The sequence below is a fragment of the Oryctolagus cuniculus genome, chromosome 15 (assembly GCF_051225735.1).
Source record: "Oryctolagus cuniculus isolate XC-2025 breed Fujian yellow rabbit chromosome 15, ASM5122573v1, whole genome shotgun sequence".
In the NCBI taxonomy this organism is placed as follows: Eukaryota; Metazoa; Chordata; class Mammalia; order Lagomorpha; family Leporidae; genus Oryctolagus; species Oryctolagus cuniculus.
The window spans coordinates 88,215,819-88,234,200 of NC_142881.1; the positions used below are offsets into that span (position 1 = coordinate 88,215,819).

The 18,382-nt window shown below is 55.5% G+C and overlaps 2 protein-coding genes across 10 annotated transcripts in view; both read right to left on the minus strand.

Annotated features, from left to right (window-relative positions):
* RASSF4 (Ras association domain family member 4) overlaps positions 1 to 1,354 on the minus strand; it is a 34,837-nt gene extending 33,483 nt beyond the window's left edge. For 3 of the 7 annotated variants that reach the window (XM_070058131.2, XM_070058129.2, XM_089314205.1), the window contains exon 1: positions 1,214 to 1,342. Coding sequence is in view for 4 of the 7 variants with exons in the window: in XM_089314210.1 (XP_089170336.1) it covers positions 1,214 to 1,224 (11 nt within the window). In the remaining 3 variants the exon portion in view is untranslated. Of the gene's footprint in view, positions 1 to 1,213 lie in introns of all 7 variants that reach the window. The other 4 variants (XM_070058130.2, XM_089314206.1, XM_089314210.1 and 1 more) reach the window with 3 other exon arrangements.
* A 6,819-nt stretch (positions 1,355 to 8,173) lies between these two features.
* Positions 8,174 to 18,382, minus strand: part of TMEM72 (transmembrane protein 72) — a 30,569-nt gene continuing 20,360 nt past the window's right edge. For 2 of the 3 annotated variants that reach the window (XR_016221851.1, XR_016221852.1), the window contains exons 5-6: positions 11,828 to 18,085; positions 8,174 to 8,550 (exon numbers count right to left, since the gene is read on the minus strand). Coding sequence is in view for 1 of the 3 variants with exons in the window: in XM_002722526.6 (XP_002722572.2) it covers positions 17,598 to 18,085 (488 nt within the window). In the remaining 2 variants the exon portion in view is untranslated. Of the gene's footprint in view, positions 18,086 to 18,382 lie in introns of all 3 variants that reach the window. The other variant, XM_002722526.6, reaches the window with a different exon arrangement.

Consider the following 18,382-nt stretch of genomic DNA (forward strand, 5'->3'; position numbering starts at 1 on the left):
AGCCTTGAGACTGCCCACGGAAGAATTCCTGGCCCCAGGTCCATCTGGGTTCCAACTAGAAGGAAAACAGACGTGACCCACATCCACAAGGAGCTGCAACTTCCAGCCCACAAGCCTTTCACCCAGAGTCCCTCCCTCTTCTCTTCCATACCCCTTCCCCAGCCTCCCTCCTGCTCCCCTTCCTCCCTCCCCCTCCCTAGCACCCCCAGCCCAGGTAGCAGTGACCCAGGAACTGTACAGAGAAAAGGGACATCATCAGTTCTACCAAGTCACATACAAGCTTTTTCTTTGTTTGTTTCCAGGGCTTCAGGCAACAAATCCCAATGGCCACTTCGGTGGGGGTGGGGGGGTGGGGGCGGTAATCAGTCAGTTAAGCCACAGGGAACGCAGCCATGCAGCCAGGGGCTCCTCCACAAGACAGTGTGGTCTAACCCACCCAGGTCTGACCACCCGAGTCGCATGACTTTAGCTCATTCCCTTGTGAAATGCAGTTGCTACAGCTCTCCCTGGAGTGAGACAGTGCCCTGGAGTGAGAGGAGGCCTCTCTCCCCCGGGGCACCCGGCCAGACTCAGGAAGGCTCCCAGGCGTTTTTCAGAAGTGGGCCACATCCTCTCAGGGCACAGCAAGCCCTGAGTCCGAATTCCAGCTCTGCCAGCTACTCACCTGTGAAACTCTTTAACCATTAGTGGTGTTTTGTTTTGTTTTGTTTTGTTTTTCCCATCTGCAAATGGGAATAATGTTAGCACCAGTCTCAGAGTGTGTTAAAGCCCTCAGCCCAGGGTCTGGGACAGGGGAAAGCTGCCATCCACAGCGATGGTGAGCCAGGCCTGCTGTTACCTCGGCGCTCATTTGCACCGTGAGAGCAGAGAGTTGTGCCTGGGGAGCTCTGTCATCCCTCGGAGACCAGGGCTTCCAGGAGGCTGGCCAAGGAGAGCACAGGTGTAGCCTGGGGCCCAGCTCACCTATACCTCAAGGTTTTCGCTCCCAGAGTGCCGGCGCCTTGGAAGACGGGTCAGGCGCCGAGCCCACTCACAGCAATGGGCCCGAAGCCCGCAATGCGCCAGGATGGAGGGGCTGGGGGCTGGGGGGAGACCCTGAGCGCGCCGGCCAAACGGCACAGGTGTCCAGGCTCCCGCGCAGCCCTGCCTGGTGGCCGGCGTGAGTCGTTCCGTGGACCCCTCGCAAACTTTCCCGCTCGCGCAAATCACTCACCGTGCAGTCATCGCGCGTTCCAGAAGCCGCCGCCGGCGCTGTGTCCGCCCCCAGCCCCGGAGCCGCGCCCGCAAGCGAGCAGCGCCGGCAGCTCCCGCAGCCCCAAGCCTCGGCCCGGGGCTTCGGGCCCGCCCCTCAGCCCGCCCAGGACACGCCCCTTGCTCCTCACCAGCCAATGGCACCGCCCCACTCGTCCCTAGGCATCCAGCACCGGGCACGCCCCTTACTCTTCACCAGCCAATGGCACCGCCCCGCCTGTACAGACTCGCCCCTCTACGGTCACGCCCCGTCCTAGGCAGGCCTTTAACTCCTCACGAGCCAATGGCGTCGTCCCATCCGTCCCGCCCCAAGCCCGGCCAACGCCACACCCCGGGCACGCCCCTTACTCTTCAGCAGCCAATGGCACCTCCCCGTCCGTCCGACTCCGCCCCTCCCAGCCCCAGGCACTAGAAGCTGAGTCCGCGCTCAGGTGGTCGGAGTTAGTAAGGGGCGTCGGTGTCCCGCCCGCCTGGGGGTCCCCGGGACGCGCGGAGAGCCGAGGCCGGGAGTCCGGGGGTCCGGGGTAGCGCAGACCCTTGCGCCTCCTCTCATGGCCTTGGGGCCGACGTGGGGCTGGGAGCTTCTCTGGACGCTGGAGTGTTTGATGTTCTTAGCTGGTGTGGTCTTGCAGACCTGGCCTTGGAGGAGAATAAATGCGGCCCTGGGTCCCGGCCGCGGCGACCCGGCCTGAGCCTACCTGCGTGTCCTCTTCCGTCTTCCTGGGGCAAGGGTCGGTTCAGAGCTTCTGGAAAAACGCAGGGGCCTGTGGACCCCCACTTCCGAGAAGGCCAGGCTCTGCCCCCTGCACCTGTTGCCACACCTGCAAAATACAGGGGGCTGAATAGGAGCAGCTGGGGAGCCTCCCTCGAATTCCTGGAGCGGGGCCCACCCACTGCCGGCTCAGGAGGGGTCCCCGAGGCTGCTGACCGGATGTCCTCTCAGGACACACTTGCTGAGACCCAGAAGACAGAGGGTAAAATTCAGCGGAGCTGTCAACCCGCCAGCATCAGACCCCAGAATTCACGGGCACCCAACAGGAGAGGTGAACACAGCCTCCGGGGTGACAGACAGTTCTCTGGGGATCTCGAGCACCTGAGTGTGAATTATCTTTCCTGCCCTGGTTTCCGCTGCTGCACTGCTGCTACCCCCAGGGCGGCCACCTGCCTGTGCCCCAGCAGGATCCCGGTGCAGGATCCCCTGCAACACTGCTGGCTCACACAGGATCCACGTGTGTGGTCAGGGGCCCTGTTCCTACGTGAGGAGGGGCCAGCTTTCCGGGCAGTGTTTTTGAAAACAACCACATGGCATGGCAGCAGTTCCAACAAAACGGTTTGCACAGGCCACAGATGACCAGGGGCACTGGGTGGCCAATGCCTTCCCCAGGCGACCTTGTCCCCTGCTCTGACCTCCTGTCCTTCTGCCCGCCCCCCGTCCTCCGTGCCCCGGTCACCCTGTTCCTCCTCTTGTCTCAGGGCCTTTGCATGAGCTGCTCACGCTCCCTGGAAGGCTCTTCCTGAGATGTTTGCAGGCTCCCTCCCTCACCTCCATCAGGTCTTCACTCACAAATCACTTGCCCCCTGTCTAATGCCCCTCCCTGTTGATTAGTGTGTTAAGCCGCCAGTAGACATCAGAACTCATATCAGGATGCCAGTTTGAATCCCGGCTGCTCCACTTCCCATCCAGCTCTCTGCTATGGCCTGGGATAGCAGCAGAAGATGGCCCAAGTGCTTGGGCCCCTGCACCCGTGTGGGAGACCTGGAGGAAGCTCCTGGCTCCTGACTTCAGCCTTACTGAATACTGGCTGTTAAAGCCATTCAGGTAGTGAACCAGTGGATGGAAGATCTCTTTCATCCTCTCTCTCACTATAACTCTGCCTTCAAATATTAAACAAACAAAAGAAAAAAAAGTGTCTTTCTTTTGTGAGCTTTCCAGCCTGACTGGTAAGACCTGTAAAAAGTCAACAGGAAAAGTTCTGGTCCAATGTCTTATCAAACAGCCCAAGAAAGGAACTCCTGTGTGATTGGCCAGTGGGGAAGGGCTCCGGAGCTGAGCCTTGGTGTGCCTGGTGAGGGCGCTGTGGAGCAGCCTGCTCTGCTCTGGAGTGGCCTGAGGCCTGGGGTTGGGGGGGGGGATGCTGCTCTTCCTCTGTGCCCCTCTCCCACCCCACACTTCCAGGGTAACAACTGAAAACACTCGGGTACAATCCCATCCTGTTGAGATGCATTGCAGATTTCTGATTTTAAGATAAATTATATTAGTAACTGGGACCATTTGCTTTAAGTTATTTTTAAAAGATGTATTTATTTACTGGAAAGACAATTACAGAGAGAGAGAGAGAGAGAGAGAGCGAGTGGTATCTTCCATCTGCTGTTTGACTCCCCAAATGGCTGCAATGGCCAGGGCTGGGCCAAGCTGAACCCATGAGCCTAGAACCCCATCCAGGCCTCCCATGTGGGTGGCAGAGGCCCAAGTGACATCCATCTTCCGCTGCTTTCCCAGGTGCACTAGCAGGGAGCTGGATCAGAAGTGGAGCTGCCTGCACTTGAAGCAGCGCTCGGATATGGCGAGGCTAGCCATCAGTGACCACTGAGCCTTCCTTCCTGGGGCTTTCATTGGCTTTCATGAACTCCACCTATGAGCGTATCAAGACCAACTTCCGACTGGTAGGTGGAGCTCTCCTACAGGTACTGGAGACAGGCAGGCTGCAAGTGATCACTCATTTCCCAAATGGACATAGATTTCAATGGCAGGAGCTGTGCAAGTGCCTTCCTATTAAACAGAAGCACACAGAGACACAGACACACACAGAGACACAGACACACACAGAGACACAGACACACGCACACACATACACACACAGAGACACACATAGACACAGAGACACACACAGACACACAGGCACACATATAGACACAGACATACGCACACACAGACACAAGCACACACAGACACACAGAGATACACATAGAGACAGAAGACACACGCACACATGTACACACAGACACATACACACACAAACACAGACACATGCACAGACACACGCACATATACACACAGACACAGAGACACACACACGCACACACACGTGCAGGTGCACTTTATGCGTTATTGGTCCTTTATGGTTATGCTTTGGGAAAGCCTTGTTCTCCCACTGTGCAGAAATCAGTTTGGGTACAGTGATTCCTGTCCTTTAACAAGTACTTAAAAAAAAAGGGGATCTTCCCTTTTGGGAGGAAGGAGTGATTGACTCCAGCCCTTTGTCCATGTGGGTGTGACTGCCCAAACCATGTTTGCTCCCCTAAGTCAGGACGTCAGGGCCGGGAGGCGCCAGTGTTGGCAGGATTGTTTGTTTCTTTGTGAGCGTTCCAGTAATATTTTCTTTACAGTGGTCAGCAGCCTCTGGGTTGCTGGTCTTTGATGCGAACCTGTGGTTCCTCGTATTTGGGCTGAAGATTATAGTTACCTGGAAAGGGACAGGTGTCTTTGTGTTGAGGTTGTACACCTGTTAAGAAACCCGTGTCCCAGGATGTGAGGGCGATCTGGCTGCGACATCTGTCACCCCATTGATCACCAGGGTTGATTCGGCTGATCTGGCTGGCTAGGCAGGTGTCCCCTTCCTCCCTCACCGCTCCATGTGCGTCCCTCCCGAAGCTGCGCGCTCGGTCGAAGAGGACGACCTTCCCCACTAGAGGAGGACCGGTCTTCGGTCAAGGGTATACGAGTAGCTGTGCTCCCCTGCTAGAACCTCCAAACAAGCTCTCAAGAAACCTGTGTCCCAGTCAGAGTCCGGGATTCGAGTTCTCACCTCCGCTCCTGCTTCCAGCTCCCTGCTAAGGCACCCTGGGAGCGTGGTGACGGCTCCCGTGGTGGGGTCCCTGCCGCCCCATGTGGGAGAAATGGATTGAATGACTGGTTCCTGGGTCCAGCCTGGCAAATCCCTGGATGGGTGCTCTGTAAAGTCCCACCCGGAAGTCTGCTGAGCAGCCAAAGCTGAGAACTTTGGCTGCTTCCGGCTCTGAGCTGGGCTCAAGTTCACGGAGTGCCCGGCGTTCCGTGTAATATCTCATTTAATCTTCTGAACTCTACGTGTGGGCACTGTTCTTATTAATAAGTAACAGCAGTAGGTACGCGACGGCAAGGCCTGGCTTGCTGGTGACCCAGGAGCTGTTTCTCTCCGCCTCTCCTCCCCCTCTTCCTGAGCCTGGACATACACACTTGTTAGGTTTTACCCAACAGTGCACATGGAAAGCTGGGGAGGGGGAATCCTTCTCCTTCCCTAGGCTTTCCTGCCTTCCCCAGCCTCCCCTGGGACCTGGGTCCCTCCCCACCCATCCTCACAATCTGCAACTTGGGTTGTGCTCCCGGGGGTGGGGTGCAGCTGGGTGCTGACTCTTAGAAAGTCGATCATTATTGCTGGAATTTGATTTATTGTGAGCAGATGATATTTTTTAAAGATTCATTTATTTATTTGAGGGGCAGAGTTACAGACAGAGAGATAGAGAGAGAGAGAGAGAGAGAGAGAGAGAGAGAGAGGTCATCCATTTGCTGGTTCACTCTCCAAGTGGCTGCAATGGCCAGAGCTGCACCGATCTGAAGCCAGGAGCCAGGAGCCAGGAGCTTCTTCCGAGTCTGCCACCTGGGTGCAGGGGCCCAAGCACTTGGGCCATCTTCCGCTGCTTTCTCAGGCCATAGCAGAGAGCTGGATTGGAAGTGGAGTGGCCGGGACTTGAACCAGCACCACCCACAGGGGATGCTGGTGCCAGAGGCTACAGCACCAGTCTCAAGCAGATGTTATCTTAATGGTAAGATGAAAATGACTATGGCAATGCGAGACTCCTGCACAAAGCACATGTTCAATATAACTAAGATTTTAATGCGATCAGAACACCACCCTATGTTGCTCACCGGCTGGATTCGATGATTAAGCATGGGGACTGTGTGCTGAACTGGGGGAGCCAGGCGGGACGTGAAACGCAGGCTTGTATGAGAGCAGCAATTTTCCAGGAGAAGGTATTAAGAGATAGATAGTTGTCCCACAAAGAGCCTGCTGTTGTATGGACAGAGAGTTCCTTGAACAGCAAGAAGTAAGGCTGGCAGCTAGGCCCTCACCCCCAGCCAGGGTGTACCACAGCCACAGGAAGTGGAGACGCCCCAGACGGTGGGAAAATGGAAGCTTCAGACAGCGCGCAGGACATTTTGCCTACAACAGGGGCTGTCTGTGCAGCCCCTGGTCTGTGTCTTCCTGGACAGACCCTCCTCAGGGCATTCTGGGAAGTGCACCAGCCAGGCTGCTCCTGGGGAGGAGAGGGAAGACTGATCTTCCCCCATCTCCATTATCTCCATTTCCCAGTGAGGCTTCCCAGGAATGCTAAGCATTCCCCAGGGGCAGTCAGGCCTGACCTATGAACCTCGTGCTTTAGACAAGTCCCATTCTCTCCGACCTCTCCTCCCTGGCCGCATCAAAGCCAGCTCTGTGCTGCTCCAGGCCTGATGGGGGTGGCCCGCCCCCCAAATTGCCTCCGTGAGTTTTGTAACTGAGGACCTGTGTGTTTAAGGGAGGTTGGAGCCTTCTGTCTAATGACCGAACCTTCTCGAGCTTGGTCACCACTTCGGAGACCTCTCTGGCTTTTCACTTGGAAAACTCTCTGAGGATAACAAATAAGCTGCCGCGGTGATGAGGAGCTGGGGACTGGAAGCAGGCCAGGCTGGCTCCATGCTGCAGCTCTCGGCCAGCAAGTGCACACTAAACAAATCAGGATGGAAGCCCCTAGTCACAAATATTTGCCAACTGACAACAAGATTGAGGTTTCGGCACAAACCAGTCAGAAAAGGCTCCATTGGGGTGGCGCTGTGGCGTAGTGGGTAAAGCCACCTCCTACAGTGCATCCCATATGGACGCCAGTTCAAGTCCCGGCTGTTCCACTTCTGATCCAGCTCCCTGCTAATGCACCCGGGAAAGCAGGAGAAGATGGCCCAAGTCCTTGGGCCCCTGCACCTGCATGGGAGACCTGGAAGAAGCTCCTGGCTCCTGGCTTTGGTCTGGCCTGTGATAGCCAACTGCAGTCATTTGGGGAATGAACCAGCAGATGGGAGATCTCTCTCTCTCTCTCAAACTCTGCCTTTAAAATAAATAAATGAATCTTAAAAAAAGACTGCTCCTGCCTGCACAGTAGCTTAGTGTGTAACCACTGCATTTGCTCTTTGGAGATAACGTGCTAAGAACACACAAATACCCCTAGATTGTGAGACCTTGGCTAGCCGCTTGGTGTCTCTTTCTGCCAGCCCCTCCCATCTATCGTATTGTTCAGATCTTCGCTTTCCCTTACTTTCTACTCTCACCATTGTGTCCAGTCTCGTAAATTGTCATACACACCAGGACACGGCCCCAGACTCATGTCACCAGTTTTGCTACAATAATTATAGCTGTGACATTAGAGCCATGCATGCATGATCAACACACACACACACACGAGTACATATATGTAGTTACCCAGCGCATCTCTGAGTCCGCACCCATGGATTCAACCCAGTGAGAACCACAAATATTTGAAAAACGGATGGACATTGGTACAGCAGCTAATTGCCCCTTGGGCTTTGGGCACCCACACCCTGTATGGGAGTGCCTGCATTGGAGTCCCAGCTCTGTTCCAGATTCCAGCTTCCTGCCAATTCAGCACACCCTGGGAGGCAGCTCTAGCGCTCCGATCCCTGCCATTCATGTGGGAGACTTGTATTGAGCTCGGCTCCCGGATTCGGCCTGGCCCAGCCCTGATGGTTGTGAGCATTTGAGTGAAGGGCTGATCTCTGTCTGTCTCTCTGTCCCTCTTTCTCTGTCTCTCTGCCTTTCAAATAAACAAAATAAAAACATATTCTTAAAAAAAGCAACCTTGGACAATATGCAAATGAGAGAATGAGGCTGTATTCCAATAAAACTTTATTTACCAGAACAGGCCCGACTGGGTCTACAGAGAAAGACTTAATGGTCGGCTGGCGCCCCAGCTCACTAGGCTAATCCTCCGCCTGCAGCGCTGGTACTCCGGGTTCTAGTCCCGATCGGGGCGCCGGATTCTGTCCCGGTTGCTCCTCTTCCAGTCCAGCTCTCTGCTGTGGCCCGGGAGTGCAGTGGAGGATGGCCTAAGTCCTTGGGCCCTGCACCCGCATGGGAGACCAGGAGGAAGGAGCTGGCTCCTGGCTTCGGATCGGCGCAGCGCACCCACCGTAGCAGCCATTTGGGGGGTGAACCAATGGAAAGGAAGACCTTTCTCTCTGTTTCTCTCTCTCTCACTGTCTAACTCTGCCTGTCCAAAAAAAAAAAAAAAAAAGACTTAATGGGAGCATCAGATGTTATCCTGCTGTTGTGCCTTGCAGAGCAGGAGAGTGGATAAGCTATTCTGTGAGTGGCCAGGCTTTTCCCCAGGGAAGAACCAAAAAACCCAAACACAGGGGACTTTGCTGTGTGACATCATGAAAAGTCCTGGGAGTGAGCAGTTCCAAGGTTGGTTAAATCAGTTAATTCTCAAAGTCATCTTCAGGAACCAGGTGTCCTGCATGTAACAGTGCCTGCTCCTCATCACAGGAAGCAAGCTCAGGGCTGTGATGAGTGAGCAGGGCCTTAAGTGGAGGACGGGGCAGGCTAGAGAGAGAGAGAGAGAAGTCCAAGGGGCAGGGCTCCTTGCACACACAGGAAAGGACCCGGATGGAGGGGTGTGACCCAGGGGGCCAAGGAAGCCACCCATGCCCAAAAATCGGGAACTGAAAGTACACATGCAGGAGGAAGGGCCCCGGCCCCATCCCCCACCCAGGCTGCTGTGGATTGGAGGAGGGAGCCGGTGAACCCTGGAGTCAGGGGCAGGGTCCTCAGGGGAGGCTGTGCACTGGGATCTCCCTGCCAACCAGCTGGGCGGGAGAGGGCAGCCAGCAGGAAAGCAGCAGAGCTGGACTCCGGGAAGGAAACCCATGGCAGGGGCAATGTGTATGCCGTGTCCCTAGGCATCCAGGTGACATTTTCTGAGCCACTTCTTAGCTGCATGGGGCAGGGGGAGAGGCTGTGTGGCTGGGATTCTTGTCCTGGGCTGGGGCCTTGTAGACACTGGAGTTGGCAGGGATGGGGTTGGGGGTGGACACGGCTCCCAGGCTCTGCTGGGGCCCGGCTCTGCTCAGGCCTGTCAGCTGCCCAGGGTGAGCAGAAGAAGGGCCAGGCTCCTGTAGGGCGAGCAGCAGGGCCACAAGACCACCCCGGGGCTGTGTGTATTGAGGGAGGGTAGCCTGGTGTTCAGAGCGGCAGTCGTCATGAGATAACCAACACCAGGAGCTGGCCCCTGTGCCTTCTCACACCTGAGCCAGTGCTGTCAGCCTCTCACTCCCTCTCTGCCTCCATCTCCACCTTCTTCTGTCCTATTCACTCTCCATCTCCACTGCCCACTGCCCCACCCCCCAAACTGGAGTCCCATTTGGTGACTTGGCTGAAAGGGACCAGCGTGGGCTGAGCGTGTCCCCTCCAGAAACACACGCTGATGCCTGGTCCTCAACAGGATGCAAGCAGGAGGTGGAGCCCTTGGGAGGCAATGAGAGCGCTTGCATGGAGCCCTCACAGGTGGGATGCCGGCTCTTGTAAGAAGAGACCCAAGAGGCCGGCGCCGCGGCTCACTAGGCTAATCCTCTGCCTGCGGCGCCGGCACCCCAGGTTCTAGTCCCGGTTGGGGCACTGGTTCTAATCCCGGTTGCTCCTTTTCCAGTCCAGCTCTCTGCTGTGGCTCGGGAAGGCAGTGGAGGATGGCCCGAGTGCTTGGGCCCTGCACCCGCGTGGGAGATCAGGAGGAAGCACCTGGCTCCTGGCTTCGGATTGGTGCAGTGCTGGCTGCAAAGGCCATTTGGGATGGAAGGAAGACTTTCTCTCTCCCTCTCTCTCTCTCTCTCACTGTCTAATTCTGCCTGTCAAAAAAAAAAAAAAAAAAAAGAGAGAGAGAGAGACCCAAGAGAGATGACCCCTGTCCATCACATGGGGACACAGCAGACAGGCAGCTGTCTGAACCAGGAAGGGGCTCCCTGCAGACTCTGACCCTGTGGGCAGCCTGATCCACACTCCAGGGCTGGCTAAGCCACCTGTTCATGCCAGCTGCAGGAACCGGTGCTAAGACGGGACCGTAGGGTCACCCAGTCAGATGAGCGGGCAGAGGGGCAGAGGAAGGGGTAGAGAGTCTCCTGCGTACTGGTTCCAGTTTTATTGAAATGTGCCATGTCAGCCACACTTAGAGTGGGATCAGGCACCACGCTGGGACCCTCCTTGGCCTTGGCACCTTGTGTGTTGCCTGATCCACACAGGAGGTCCTTAATGAATATGTGCTGGGGCGTTGGTGGTGCTGGGGTCTAAGCTGCCACCTCCAATGCTGGCATCTCATATGAGCTCCGGTTCAAGCCCCTGCTGCTCTGCTTCTGATCTAGCTCCCTGCTAATGCTTCTGGGAAAGCAACAGAAGATGGCTCAAGCACTTGGGCCCCTGCTACTCATATGAGAGACCTAGATGGAGTTCCTGGCTCCTGGCTTCGACTTGGCCCAGCCTCTGCTGTTGGGGCTATTTGGGGAGTAAACCAGTGGGTGGAAGATCTCTCTCTCTCTCTCTCTCTCTCTCTCTCTCTAGAACACTGACCTTCAAATTAATAAATAAATCCTTTTAAAAAAAAGGTTTACTGGGTTAAACTGATGTCTGTCCTTAGCAACCTGGTCTCCAAGTTTGTACCGTGGCCCTGGCTTCACAGAAAGGAATATTCTGTGCTGTGGAAAGCGGAACCCGAGACTCAGGGCCTGCAAGTGTCACATGCAGGTTCCTGGCGGCTGGAAACTGAAACACTCACGGTGGGTGACACCCCCAAGCCTCGGGGGCCATGCGCAGCTTCAGACAGAAGCAGCTGATCAGGGACAAATGAGGCATCAGAGGCGTGGCCCACTTCCTGCCCTTGTTATCTGCTCCTCAAAGGGCATCTTAAAGTCCCACGGCCAGGGCTGGTGCTGAGGCATAGCGGATAAAGCCACCGCCTGCAGTGCCAGAATCCCATATGGAGGCTGGTTCGAGTCCCAGCTGCTCCACTTCCGATCCAGCTCTCTGCTATGGCCTGGGAAAGCAGTAGAAGATGGCCCAAGTCCTTGGGCCCCTGCACCCACGTGGGAGCCCTCTTCTCTAGACCATGGCAAGACATTCAGCCAGCCAGGTGGGTCCCCCAGGGATAGCCCGATTCCAGCCAACCCGGGCCATCCCTCCCTGTCTCCCAAGAATGCTACCCTTTCCCTGTCTTCTCCAAGCATTCAAACAGCTGACAACACACCATGGGCCAACGGCTGAGCCAGGGCTTGGCAGGACAGATATCAGCTGGATGAGTGCCCTTTTGTGGACACAGGGGATGGGGCAAGGGTCTTCCCGCTTGGATATGGTGTCTTTTGAGAGACCAGTGAGGAGCAGGAAGGGGTGGGGCCCTGGGAAATGAGGCTCAGGCTTGCTTCTTGGACAAACGTGCCATGAGCAAGGTGCAGGCTCCGGGCTGAGCTGCGAGCAACAGGCTAGAGTGGACGAGAGTAACTCACCGCCTGCAGAGAAAGCTGGGTGGCAGCAGCTGTCGGAGCATTGGAGGTTTCCCGTTTACATTGTCCTTCATCCTCAGCCACCCTCTTTACCAGTGGATGAGGGGAGGCTCAGAGGAGTCCCCCACCCTCTGGTCACACGGCTGGCGAGCACCTGATGTCCAGCTCACGTCTGGCTCACGCACTTGAACGGCCGAGTTCTTATCAGCACACTTCCCTTCCTCGCTGTAGCTGGGCTGCGCATGTCCGCTGCAAAGTTCTCCTGCTGGAAACGAAACCCCAGCATAGCAGTACCGGGGAGTGACCAGGCCATAAGGGCTTTGGCCTCATCAGTGGATTGACATCACAGTCACAGCAGCGGGTTCCTTCCTGGAGAAAGAGTCTGTTATCAAAGTAGGTCCAGGGGTTGGAGCTGTGTCGTAGCGGGTTAAAGCCCCGGCCTGCAGCACTGGCATCTCATATGGGCGCTGGTTTGAGCCCCGGCTGTTCCACTTCTGATCCAGCTCTCTGCTATGGCCTGGGAAAGTAGTGGAGGATGGCCCAAGTCCTTGGGCCCCTGCACCCATGTGGGAGACCTGGAAGAAGCTTCTGGCTCCTGGCTTCAGGCTGGCCCACTCCTGGCTATTGAGGCCATTTGGAGAGTGAACCAGAGGATGGAAACTCTCTCTTTCTCTGTCTCTCCAACTCTGCCTTTCAAATAAATAAATCTTAAAAAAAAAATAAAAACGGCTGGCGCCGCAGCTCACTATGCTAATCCTCCGCCTGCAGCGCGGCACCCCGGGTTCTAGTCCCGGTCGGGGCGCCGGATTCTGTCCCGGTCGCTTCTCTTCCAGTCTAGCTCTCTGCTGTGGCCAGGGAGTGCAGTGGAGGATGACCCAAGTGCTTGGGCCCTGCACCCCATGGGAGACCAGGAGAAGCACCTGGCTCCTGGCTTCGGATCAGCGCGGTGCACTGGCCGCAGCGCGCCAGCCGTGGCGGCCATTGGAGGGTGAACCAATGGCAAAGGAAGACTTTTCTCTCTGTCTCTCTCTCTCTCTCACTGTCCACTCTGCCTGTCAAAAAAATTAAAAAAAAAAAAACTATTGTAATCAGCCAGGGTTGTGGTGTAGTGGGTAAAGCCATCACCTGTGATGCTGGTATCTTGTATTCAAGTCCCGGCTGCTCCACTTTCCATCCAGCACCCTGCTAATATGTCTGGGAAAGCAGAGGAAGGTGGCAAGTGCCAGGGTCCCTGTACCCATGTGGGGAGACCTGGCGGAAGCTCCTGGCTCCAGCCTTGGACTTTGCAGTCATCTGGGGAATGAACCAGCAGGTGGATGATCTCTCTCTCTCTCTCTCTCTCTCTCCCTGTAACTCTGCCTTTCAAATAAATCAATCAATCTAAAAAAAAACCTGTTATAAGTAATAAGCTAGTTCAGCAAGTTTATGAAATACAAGACTGATACAGAAAACCAAATTGTATTTCTGCATGCTAGCATCTGACATGAAATTCAGAGAACAATTTAATTTACAAAAAAACATGAAAAAAGAATAAAATGCTTAGAAATAATTTTGGCCAAAAGTGTGAGGCTTGCACATTGGAAGCTATGAGACATTACAGTAAATGTTTTAACCAAAAATTAAAGATGATATAAACAAGCAGAAAGACAGCCCTCATTCCTGGGTTGGAAGACTCATATTGTTAAGATGGGATACTTCCCAAATTTATCTAGAGTCAAGGAGATCTCTATTAAAATTCTGATTTTTTTTTTTTTGCTGAAATTGACAAGCTGATCGTAAAAATCAAACAGAAGTGTGATGAACTCAGAATTGTCAAAACAATCTTGCAAACAAGCGAAGCTGGGGGTTCACAGTTTCTGCTTTTAAAACTTTCTGCAGGGGGCCAGTGCCATGGTGCAGTAGGTTAATCCTCCTCCCGCAGCTCCGGCATCCCATATGGGCGCTGGTTCGAGTCCCGGCTGCTCCTCTTCCGATGCAGCTCTCTGCTGTGGCCTGGGAAAGCAGTAGAAGATGGCCCAAGTCCTTGGGTCCCTGCACCCATTTGAGAGACTCAGAGGAAGCTCCTGGCTCCTGGCTTCGGATCAACACAGCTCTGGCTATTGCAGTCATTTGGGGAGTGAACCAATGGATGGAAGACCTCTCTCTGGCTCTCCTCTGTAACTCTGTCTTTCAAATAAATAAAATAAATCTTTAAAAAAATCCTGCAAGGCTACAGTGACGGCAGCAGTGTAGGGATGGCATTAGGACAGACACACAGGCCAATGGGACAGAGATACAAGTTCAGATTTAAACCCCTTCTTCCACGATGTTTGACTTTTTGACAGAGATCCCAAAACAAGTTGACTCAATAAATGGTGCTATATCAACTGGATATCCACATGTAAGAGATAAAGTCCCATGTCCCATCACACTAAAAATACTCAATTTATCATTGCCCAAATACAAGAGATGAAACTATAAAACTCTCAGAAGAAAACATAGGAATGGATCTCCAAGACCTTTGGTTAGGCAATGGTTTCCAAGATTTGGGCACAAAAGAAAAAAAAAAGACAATTGCAGTCCACCAAAACTGAATCTGTTGCACTTCCAAGGGCATACACTATGAGAAAAGTGCAAAGGGAACTCAGAGAATCAGAGAAAACATTGGCAAATCTTACACCTGTAAGGGTTTTTATCCAGAATATATAAACAACTCTTAAAGCATACAAAGACAAAGGACTCAACTCAAAAACAGCCAAGACATTCGAACAGACTTTGCAAGCAAGAGGATCACAGGCCGATAATTGCTTTAAGAAGATGCCCGGGGGCCGGAGCTGTGGTGCACTAGGTTAAGCCATCACCGGTGATGCCAGCATCGCATATGGGTGCTGTCTTGTATCTGGCTGCTCCATTTCTGATGCAGCTCCCTGCTAACGGCCTGGGAAAAGCAGTGGAAGATGGCCCCAGTGCTTGGGCCCCTGCGCCCATGTGGAAGAAACTCCTGGCTCCTGGCTTCGGATCAGCCCAGCTCTGGCCATTGCAGCCATTTGGGGAATGAACCAGCGGATTGAAGACCTCTCTCTCTCTCCTCTCTCTCTCTTCTCTCTCTCTCTTTCCCTCACTGTAACTCTAGCTTTCAAATAAATAAATCTAAAAAACAAACAAACAAACCTCAGCACTGAGGGTTGATGGGGGTGGTGGTGGTGGTGGATGCCCCAGGGGACCTGTTGGCCCACTGTGCTATTTGACTGAGCTGGGGGAGGGGGTTGTGTATGCCCCAGTGCTGGCTCTGGGACTCAGAGACGGAACCTGCATTGTGCTACTCTCAGACCTTCTGTGCTGTAGGGGTCCCACAGTGATAGGGACACGGTGCACTGGGCATGGGAACCAGAGAAGGGAAGAGGCACGGCCAAGCTCCCTCAGCATGCTGATGGCAGGTGCAGGGTTCCCAGCCTAGTGCTCTATTCCACCCTGCAAAGCATCCATTCTCGTTTCAGCCAAGAGAGACAGGGAGGGAGGAGGCCACAATGGGGTCAGCCCTTCTCTCCTTTGCTTCTCAGCAAAGGTGGGGGGCACTGTCACGTTTGTGGGGGTGCCACTGGGTGAGGATGTGGTTCCCAAGGGCTCGGGCTAAGAACCAAGCGGAGCCGCTTATGGGGAAGGGGCCAGGGTGAAGGGTCTACGGCCTGTGTAGTGAGCTCATGGGAGCTTAGTTTAGTGTTGGTGCCTTAATTCATCCCTAGCTAGATTCCCAGCAGTCCTGTAGCACTCACACCCCGCGGAGTGTTTCTTCCCAGACCAGAAAGCCTGGTTGTGTCAAGATCACATGCACATCACCACCCCCCTGGGGGGGAGGGACTCTCAACCCACGCCTCCTCGACTCTGAGACACAGCCGCCATGGTGCTGAGGCCTTGGGTTTGCAGAAGTGTTTCTTGAAAACAGGACAGTGCTGGGGCTGACACTGGGGCCGGTGGCACTGTGACGTAGAGGGAAAAGCTGCCACCTGCAGTGCCGGCATTCCATATGGGCGCTGGTTGGAGTCCCGGCTCCTCCTCTTCTGATCCAGCTCTCTGCTATGGCCTGGGAAAGCAGTAGAAGCTGGCCCAAGTCCTTGGGCCCCTGCACCCGTGTGGGAGACCTGGAGGAAGCTCCTGGCTCCTGGCTTCAGATTGGCACAGCTCTGGCCATTGCAGCCAACTGGGGAGTGAACCAGCGGATGGAAGACCTCTTTCTCTCTCTTTCTCTCTGTCTCTCCTCTCTCTGTGAACTCTAACTTTTAAAGAAATAAATAAATCGTTTGCTTTTTTTTTTTTTTTTTTTTTTTAGAAAAAGCAGGATGGTGCTGGTCTTCAGGTTTACTCCGCTGGCTGTGATGATGGAGCTCCCCAGAGACCCTCAGGCCATTGTGGCCCCTGTCCACTGGGGACAATGCCCAAGGCTGCTGGCTTCTCCATACCAGGGCTCCTTCTGTTCACAGTGGCCCGCAGGGGACACGTGGCATGTCATGAATGGGGCAGCCCCCACCCCTCCCTAGATCCAGGAAGCATGTTATCCACTCCCCCCTCACTGCCAGAGCAGCTCCTGAGTTCCCTCCTCAGTGGCAGCTAAAGCCACAGCCCCTCCACGGAGGGCCCTCGGGATGGCACCGTTAGCCGCCTGCCACGCGCTGCTTTGAAAGAAGACCCAGGCAATGGTACTTCTGCTTGGCTGTGGACCTCCGTACGGCTGCACAAACACCCACCCGGGGATGTCCTGAAGTGTGCAAGAACCACATGAGTTTCTCATAGGGACCATAAAGCGAGCGCTCTCGGAGTGCCCTGGGGTCGGCCCCCTCTCCTGCACTGGGGAGCGATCCCTTCCTTCTTCTGATTTCTCATTCACTAGAACAAAAAAATTAACACGCCTGGCCTTCCTGGCCACAGCCTCATGGCCAAAGGACAATGCCGTTCCCTTGTTCATTCCGGGCTGTGACAGAGAACTTGCCCTCCTGCCAGCTCTCCTCCTACCCTCTCTTCTTCCCAGACCCACCCTCCCTCTCTCCCACTTTGGATCCACAAATGCTCATCCTCTAGGGCACCCAGTGTGGCAGAGTGTGCCTCCTCCGCATGTTGTGTTTCCTGGTCCCTGCACACGGAGGGCGCCACGGTCCAGGCTCTCTCAGCCCCTGCTGCCTTGCCACGGGCACTCGGCATCTCTGAGTTTGCGTCACTCACATGGCATCTGTGGCAGGCCGGGTTGTGGGGCTGCAGGGAGCCCCGAGCCATGCTTCCGGAATGAGCGCGGCTTTGTCTGGTGCGCACAGAACGGCTTTGTTTCCCTGAGCCCCGCTGGCACGCCTGCAGCTCTGCCCAGCCTGGGAGAACCCACAGAATGCGGGCCACCGCCTGCCCGGCTGCTCTTCCTCCCTTTGTGGCCATCTCTGACACCTGCTTTGAGATGCTTAAGTCGCTAAGGTGTCCCTGGCCATCCCAGCCGTCCTCAGGGCCTTTGCTGAGTGCTGGATCAGTGTCAGCAGCTAGGGCAGGTTTCTGCTAAGGTGACATCGTCCATCCTCACCGGAACAGAGGCCGCGGCTTTTGCAGCCTTGCGCGAGGTGGAGGTATTGGGCTCTTTGGGATTCCCCCCACCCCTGGCCAAGAGGGAGGAGCCGGTGCTGGCTCCAAGTGATCTTGGCCTCATTTGCCTCCCCGATGCCTGGCCCGTCACACCCCTGATGGTCATCGTGGGGTCGTCTGGGCCTCCCAGAGGACCTAGGCAGGGCCACGGATCCACGCAGACCCCTCGGTGAGCAGCTCAGAACAGGCCGGTGGTGGCCGACAGTGAAGACAGCAGGGGCAGGGGCTGTGGGGTGGGGATGATGGGCGTCGTATCAGAGGTGGTCTCCTCTGACTCACTGTCGCCCTCCTCCAGCCCCTCGGCGAGGGTGGGGATGATCCGGACCACGTTGTCTTCGAAGTGCACCTGTTTCTTCTTGGCTGGGGAGTCGGCCGGCTGCAGCGTGAGCTCTGTGAGAGTGTCGGGGCGCTGCAGGGCGCTGGGTTTCTTGGTCCCCTTCAAGATGCTCTTCACATGGGTGAAGAGGGACCCCGGCCCCTCCCTGAGGGCCTCGTGGAAGGTGTAGGTTTGCTCCGTGTCCCCGGAGCCCGTGGTGCTCACGGCGCTGCTGGAGGGGTCCGTGTACTGCTCGGGTGGGGGCGGGGGTGGCGCCTCAGGCGTGGCTTTCTTCTTCTTCCGCTTGCTCAGCAGGAAGTAGGCCACGGCTGTGATGATGAGCATGGTGCCTGGAAAGAGCTGAGAGGTCAGGACGCCCGCACACAAGAAGAGGCCGTGCGGGGCAGCTGTTCTGTGGGGGCTGTTTTCCAACTCAGTGCTCCCTGCAGGGCTGGCTTCTGGGTGTTTCAAGGGAGGGGCTCGGGGAGGGGAGGAAAGAAGAGGAAAACACTCACGGAGAAGCACAGGAAAAGACAATGCGGGCTGGCGCCGCGGCTCATTAGGCTAATCCTCTGCCTGCGGCGCCGGCACCCTGGGTTCTAGTCCCGGATGGGGCGCCGGATTCTGTCCTGGTTGCTTCTATTCCA